Genomic DNA, 7,268 nt, shown 5'->3' with positions numbered 1-7,268 from the left:
ACGTGTTATGACTTAAGCCGGCACAAACGCGCGTGCATGGCTGTGGATAAAAGATCCATCTGTGGATATGGGTGACTGTTTCCTTGGACAGCTGCCTGCGCGTTGCCTGCGCGTTGCCAGGGTTAATCTTATCAGATCATCTAGCGTGAGGGGTCTCTGTCCACACAAATGCGACAACATGGGGCAGTTTCAGGAAATTCTTTCAGCTCGATCCAACAGAGGCCGGAAATACGGATCTGGAGGTGTACAGGTGGGGTTTTGATGTCTTACTGCTGTTAGGCTGTGTTGTAAAAGTGTCAGTGCGAATCCCAGCCTCTTCCCTTTAGAGTGCAAAACGCGTAAAGTCGCGTCACGTGAGGAAGAACGCGCTTCCAAGAAACAAACTAGGGTGCAGACGGGGACTACAAAGGACGCACTCTTCCCCTCCACCACCTTATTCTTCACGTCACCATCAACACAGCCAATTCCTCTTTACTCTCTCTCACTCTGTGCCAAAACTACCAGAACATCTACATTAACTGAATTGATCTCACTATCCTCAGACAACAATACAATGGCAACCCAAATCACGCCGTCGAAGAAGGTATGTAATCTCTTGCCACCGTCGCTGTCGTCGTGGGAATAGCTCCTAATGAATGATACAGACAGCGTCTTCCCTCGAGAACTTGAAGATGAACGACTCTCCAGCTAAGAAGCTTGACTTCGCTGCTGTTGGAAAGGAGAACCTCCCATTCGACACCCAAGCACCCGTCGATGCCGTCGTCGAGACCAAGAAGCCAATCGTGGCAGAGCCCGATTTGAGCTTGATCGCACCTACACTTAAACCAGAGGAAGCCGACGAGCCACTGCTTCAGTCAAACCCGAACAGATTCGTCCTGTTCCCAATCAAGTACCACGAGGTATGTGACCACGTCGCGTCATCGCGCGTCAGCACGGACGCGTAACGCGTAAAGTGGATTTTATACTGACAATTTACAATAGATCTGGCAGATGTACAAGAAGGCAGAAGCGTCTTTCTGGACGGCAGAGGAGATTGATCTCTCCAAGGACCTTCACGACTGGAACAACCGCCTCAATGACGATGAGCGTTACTTCATTTCCCACGTTCTCGCTTTCTTCGCCGCGTCAGACGGAATTGTCAACGAGAATCTCCTCGAGCGCTTCAGCAGCGAGGTCCAAATCCCAGAAGCCCGCTGCTTCTACGGTTTCCAAATCATGATAGAGAACATTCACGCCGAGACATACTCCCTCCTCATCGACACATACATCAAGGAACAAGCTCAACGCACATACCTCTTCAATGCCATCGAGACCATTCCTTGCATTAAGAAGAAGGCCGACTGGGCAGTTAGGTGGATCCAAGACAAGGATTCCACCTTCGCTCAGCGCCTCGTTGCCTTCGCCCCGTTGAGGGTATCTTCTTCTCCGGCTCCTTCGCCTCCATTTTCTGGCTCAAGAAGCGTGGCCTCATGGCCGGCCTGACCTTCTCGAACGAGCTCATCTCCCGTGACGAGGGTCTCCACACTGACTTCGCCTGCCTCCTCTTCTCCCACCTTAGACACCGCCCAAGCAAGCAGGCCGTCCAAGACGTCATTACCGAGGCTGTCTCCATCGAGCAAGAGTTCTTGACTGAGGCACTTCCCTGTGCGCTGCTCGGCATGAACGCCAACTTGATGAAGCAATACATTGAGTTCGTCGCCGACAGGCTGCTACTCTCCCTCGGTAACGAGAAGTACTACAAGGCGACCAACCCATTCGACTTCATGGAGAACATCTCCCTGGCAGGAAAGACCAACTTCTTTGAGAAGCGTGTCGCCGACTACCAAAAGACTGGTGTCATGGCATCGACCACCAAGAAGCACGAGGATACCGCTGCACAGATCGAGTCGAAAGCAGAGAATGGTGGAGACTTCAACTTCGATGAAGACTTCTAGATGCTCCACATTCTTTGGTTCGTCTTTTATTATGTATTTATGCGAATGGTTCCATCGGCGTTGCTTTGCTTTAAATTAACCTGAAAGGTTGTACAACTTGGCATGGGTAGCTCTGTTGTGGTGGTGGGTGTCTTGCACACATTTTTTCTTTCATATACCTGGCATAGAATGCTAGCGGGCTCGGCCGTTAATCATCGGGAGATCACTCTTCTCAATATGGAGTTTTGGGAGTTGTTTGTAACATGTGGATAGGATTGGAAAGGGGTACGGCAATGCCACGAAATGTGGTATGAAACAATAAGATAGGATTAAGTAGTTGAAGAAGTTATATCAAAACTACTTTCGTGGTTGCTTCTCATATAAATTGCTTGGCCGTGGTATGAATAGTCATATATTTGCTATAATGGTATCGAGGTCGAAGGGGTCAGTCAGATGTTCTCTGTAACATATTCCAGTTAGCTTTGATTGATACTTCAATCCTAGTATTCACGAGGATACTCGAGTTTTTCGGACCATAGTACATGATGTGGATGAAATCTTCACTTAGCTACTCCATATCAGCAATCCACTGAGAGAGAACCTTACCTAGGGCAATGAGTAAGAGAGTCTTTGCAGGAGACTTCTCTACAAGCATCCTGCGTCGATATAGTCTCTGTATGAACGTCTTTATTATGTTGTCATATTGTGAGCATGGTGTTAACTTTCAACTTCCTAATAGCTAACGGTCTGTATAGTCTTCCCTGGTCCTATACTATCAGCGACTACACATGCTGATATAAGCGGGTCCTTCTCGAATTTAGCGGGAGCATTGATTCTAGTTACTCTCCCTCGATTTCCGTCTCTCAATCTCTATGGCCATCTCCATCTTCTCACGTCCACCCTTTCCCACTTCTACTACAAACCCTCGTCAACAAACATGCCACAGACATCACATCCGTGCAATAGCACCGAGTATGCAACAGAAGATGATGAACACAGTTACGTCCAGCATATGGCGACAAAGGCTACCAATGCAGAAGGTGCCAATGGGGTGGGTGCTGGTTGCTGGCTGTCTTTAGCTTACCTAGCGTCTACGGACTGTTAGGACCAAGATTCCACCTACGTGCTCGTGCGTATTGTATGACGGTGACAGGGGAGTGGTGGTGATGGTGGTATTGGCAGCGGTGGTGAGAAAGGAAGTGGGGTGACAGGAAGTCATTACGACGGCGACAAAGGAGTGGCGGTAACAGTAGTGATCCTGAGAGTGGGCATCATTCCCGACAGCCGAGGTGGTTCGAAATCCGTGATTCTAATTGCTTGCATGCTTCGACCTAATTGAATCGCTAGTTGCATTCTGATATTCAATTTCCCTATTGTGATAGGATTTCTCGAGCTCGTTAAACCAATTGCGGGATTCTTGGTTAAAGGCTTCGATGCCATGGCCCTCGTTTGCGGCTGCAGCCTGTCGCACATAGAGCGTTTGGATAGTGATCGGATTTTCGTATCCTTTGAGGGCACATCTCATGAAGCACGTTGAGAGATCTAGGCCTTTAGATATCTAGCTTCAGGTATCTGACCCATGATGAACTCCAATCCCATCCCACGCCTGCCATATTATAATCCACCATGGCTACCATCTTCCACAGCCCAACTTTTCAAACATCGCTTAACAGTATGCCCAAGACGCCTATAATGCCTCCCACCCACCATCTCCCACCCCATCCAGCTCCACCCCTCACTTCCTCCCCTTCTTCTTCCCCTTCTTCGCTCCACCCGGCTGCGCCCCAGCCTTCTCAGGCACTGGCGCCGCAGCTGCAGCAACCGCATCCCCCGCCCCCTCCATCTTAATATCCTCCTCCTTCAGCTCCGGCAAGCCCGCCATCTCGCGTCCAAGCCGGGATAGGGAGAGCACGAGACGTCCAACCTCTGCGGCTTTGTCGGTGCGGTATTTGAGGGTTGTGCCTGACGCCGGGTCGTAAGTTTTGAGTGTCAGGAAAGCCACGGGGGCAGGGGCGGCGGTTTCAGCGGTTGTGCGGCGCGTGGAGGGTTTGACGGTGTATTTTGTCGTTATGCGGGACTGTGTGAAGTGGTCAATTTGAGGCTTGCATAAGGGAGGTAGCAGCGGGGTTGTGCGAGACGGCTATAGGCATCGCGAGGAGGGACGTACGGTTGTGGGACGCGCCTGGAGGAGGAGAGCGGATTGAGTGAGCCACTCCTGGGCTGTGGGGAGGTACGGCATTTTGGATGTCGGCGAATCGAGGTCGCGAGGGAGGAATGACTTGCTCCTGCTGTGGTGTGGCGGGAGTGGGATGAGTTGTCCAGATAGGCGACCCCACGAAAGTGACAGGTTTGGAGAGCTGCTAGTACGGTGGCCGCTAGCGGATTGGACAGAGGAGTTGGTAAATTTCGATTATACAGGGCAAAATTGTAAGTTTACATATTAATTCCGATGGTATATACTCTAAACTCTATTATTAACATTTCCAATAACTTTTTGTGTTTCCCACGGTGCACAACGGCCAATGTAGGAATCTACCAAGCACCATGTACTTGTACCCGAGTACACGCGTAGAAAATGTAGTACAGTCAAACCCCTGTTATAACGATCCTGGATACAAGGATATTTTTGATATAGCGATATATTTTTCGGAACCAATTCTATTTCCACACAACTTACGATACTACGATAATCGTTACAGTTCCATCCGATTATCGTTATATCCAGTCTGACGTATTCTCAGGATCATGAGCCAGAGGCACAGTATTACATTAGAACAAAGGCGCGCCCTTCGTCGCTGGGCACATCGACAGCACCCAAAGCCTACACAGAAGCAATGCATCGAATGGTTCCTCCACGAATACAATCACAAACTTAGCCAGTCAACTGTTTCTGAATCCTTAAGTCTACGCTTCTCCCACCTCGACGAGAATAATACACACAAGGCGTGCGACTTCAAGAAGGCTTCTGGCTGACTTAGAGAAGGTTCTGTTTGCATGGCAGCAGCGTATTGAAGCAAGAGGGGGATTTACAACTGGAGAGCTTCTGCAAACAAAGGCAAGATATCTGGCGCCAGTTTCCACAGCACTCTGGCAAGCCAGTCCCAGAGTTCAGCATTGGATGGCTTGAGGGATTTAAGAAGCGCTTTAAGATATCATTAAAAGTTCGACACGGAGAAGCCTTATCTATCCCAGCTTCTACAGAAGAGGAAATGAGAGCCTTACAAACTGTGGCAGGGGAATATCAAGAGGAGGATATCTACAACATGGACGAGAGTGGCCTTTATTGGAGGATGATGCTCTCTCGAGGCCTCTCATCACAAACATCGGATCTCTCTTGTCTTTTGTCAATGCAACTGGCACAGATCGATTTCCAGTCTGGTTCATTGGCAAAGCTAAAACACCACGCGCTTTGCGATTTGTATCAGTTCATACAATGGGGGCAATGGCGGTGGAATAAGAAAGCTTGGATGAATACAACGATTATGACAGAGTGCTTCAAGCTTTTTATCAGCATATTGCACAACACGACAAGTTCTTCTTACAATGGACAACTTCTCTGCCCATTATACTGCAATTGAGCTTTGTCCTCCTCCATCAAATATTCGAATATGTTGGCTACCTGCTAATAGTACAAGTCGCTACCAGCCTCTTGATCAAGGGATTATTCAGAATTGCAAAGCTTACTACCGGTGACATTGGCTACAATATATCTTCAATCCTTCGACTCAAATGTAGATCCTCTGTCGTCAATGAATCTACACCTTGCAATCCGTTGGATCTTACGAAGCTGGAATAACGAAATTACAAATACTACAATCTACAATTGCTTTCGCAAATCAACACTTGTCTCTTCACCTATTTCACTTCCTACTCCAATTATGCCTCATGGAGTTACAGAGCTATATCAAAAGGTTATGGAAGCAGGAAATATACAAGACGTTATGTCAGTTGCAAATTTTCTTAACCCTGTTGACGAAGATGACAATGGAGAGGATGAGCAGAATGTAGGAGAAGATGAGGTTTTACAAGAAGTGCTACAAGAGCATTTAGGTTTACCGACTACTCAAAGTGATGAAGAAGATGATGATCAGCTTCCACAGCCTATGTACTCAATGGCTGATGCTAAACAAGCTCTTCATATATTGATTGGATTTGCTGAAAGCCAAGAATCTCTTTCTTCTGATTATTTACGGACACTTGAGTGGTTGGAATCAGCAATTGAGGGTATTCAGCAGGCATCATTAGTTCAGGGGACATTAGATACATGGATTACATAATATATTATATTTTGGTTACAGCGATATACTGGTTATAACGATAGTGAAATGGTGGACAGAATACATCGTTATAACAGGGGTTTGACTGTAATGCTCAACAATGGCTGAAATCTCAATACCACTACGTGCTGCAATTATTACCTTGCGTGTATACATGAACGCATCATATGGAGAGATTGAAAAGAAGCTTGAAATCTCAGCTGACTCTATTGCATATATATGGCACCAAACTGTTAAAAAGGCAGGGAATACTGAAATTCACAACCTTCTCCAATGTCATACTGACATTCGTTGCACTCAGTTTGCTATCAAACTCAAGAGCAAACTTAGAAATCTCCTCCTCAAACCTACAAGTCACTATACATATTTTGGCTTGTCACACCAACAACAAGAGCAATACTACTCAACAATTGCTACAACCCTCTATGATTCATTACACGTCTGTAAGGATGCCAAAGCCCTCAGTGATGGAAAGCATCGGAGTCGGGCAGGTTACGGTCACGTGGGGAGCATTAGGGTAGGTTATCCGAGTCGGACCCGTTTCGGGTACTTAAGGAAATTGACTCAACGGGGGTTCCTCTCTTCATCTTTTTTGTATCCTTCATAGTAGACCTATAGGATAGCATCCGTTTAGCCTCCGACTCGCACTCTCATATGCTATTACTGTGAGCTGGGTGCCCTGTGTCATTACATTATACAAAAAAGATCACGCCTGCCGGGACGGCCGTACTTAAATAATATCCCACACCGGAACGACTCAGGAGAACTACCGTTACACCATCGACTGTGACTCGGTGATGTTTCGGAGGAGAGACCTGACGACTTCAAATAGCCATGATTCCAGAGATCTCACGGACAGCCAGTGGATCAGGGTTTGATTCTTCAGAACAAGCTGGTAAAGTCGCCGACGCGTTGGCGCCAAATAGGATACGAGATCCTTAAGAACCCCCTCATAGCACAGAGGAAATTGTGGACAAGAGCGTTGATAGCTACGAGCTACCGGAAGTCAAGCTCTTTCGTATCGGTACCGATACACACCCGAGGCAATATGTCGAAAAAGCCGACATCAAACATACCC

General features: G+C 47.5%; 2 protein-coding genes across 2 annotated transcripts; one reads left to right on the top strand and one right to left on the bottom strand.

The window, feature by feature from the left end:
• Positions 1 to 417: 417 nt before the first annotated feature.
• Positions 418 to 1,934, top strand: RNR2_3 (Ribonucleotide-diphosphate reductase (RNR), small subunit; the record flags this gene model as incomplete). The annotated part of the gene is made up of 4 exons (XM_024472969.1): positions 418 to 583; positions 645 to 899; positions 982 to 1,413; positions 1,461 to 1,934. Exons 1-4 carry the CDS (start codon positions 554 to 556, stop codon positions 1,932 to 1,934), a joined length of 1,191 nt encoding a protein of 396 aa, XP_024319481.1. The 5' UTR covers positions 418 to 553.
• Positions 1,935 to 3,631: 1,697 nt separating this feature from the next.
• Positions 3,632 to 4,362, bottom strand: VC83_09555 (uncharacterized protein). The gene is made up of 2 exons (XM_024472968.1): positions 4,081 to 4,362; positions 3,632 to 3,990 (listed from the first exon to the last, which is right to left on the bottom strand). The coding sequence occupies exons 1-2, from the start codon at positions 4,150 to 4,152 to the stop codon at positions 3,649 to 3,651; spliced, it is 414 nt and encodes a 137-aa protein (XP_024319480.1). The 5' UTR covers positions 4,153 to 4,362; the 3' UTR covers positions 3,632 to 3,648.
• Positions 4,363 to 7,268: the final 2,906 nt, after the last annotated feature.

The sequence above is a fragment of the Pseudogymnoascus destructans genome (genome assembly GCF_001641265.1).
Source record: "Pseudogymnoascus destructans isolate 20631-21 unplaced genomic scaffold scaffold_74, whole genome shotgun sequence".
Taxonomy (NCBI): domain Eukaryota; kingdom Fungi; phylum Ascomycota; class Leotiomycetes; order Thelebolales; family Thelebolaceae; genus Pseudogymnoascus; species Pseudogymnoascus destructans.
Note: the sequence above shows the minus strand (reverse complement) of the source record. Positions and strands in the feature narration are given on the sequence as shown.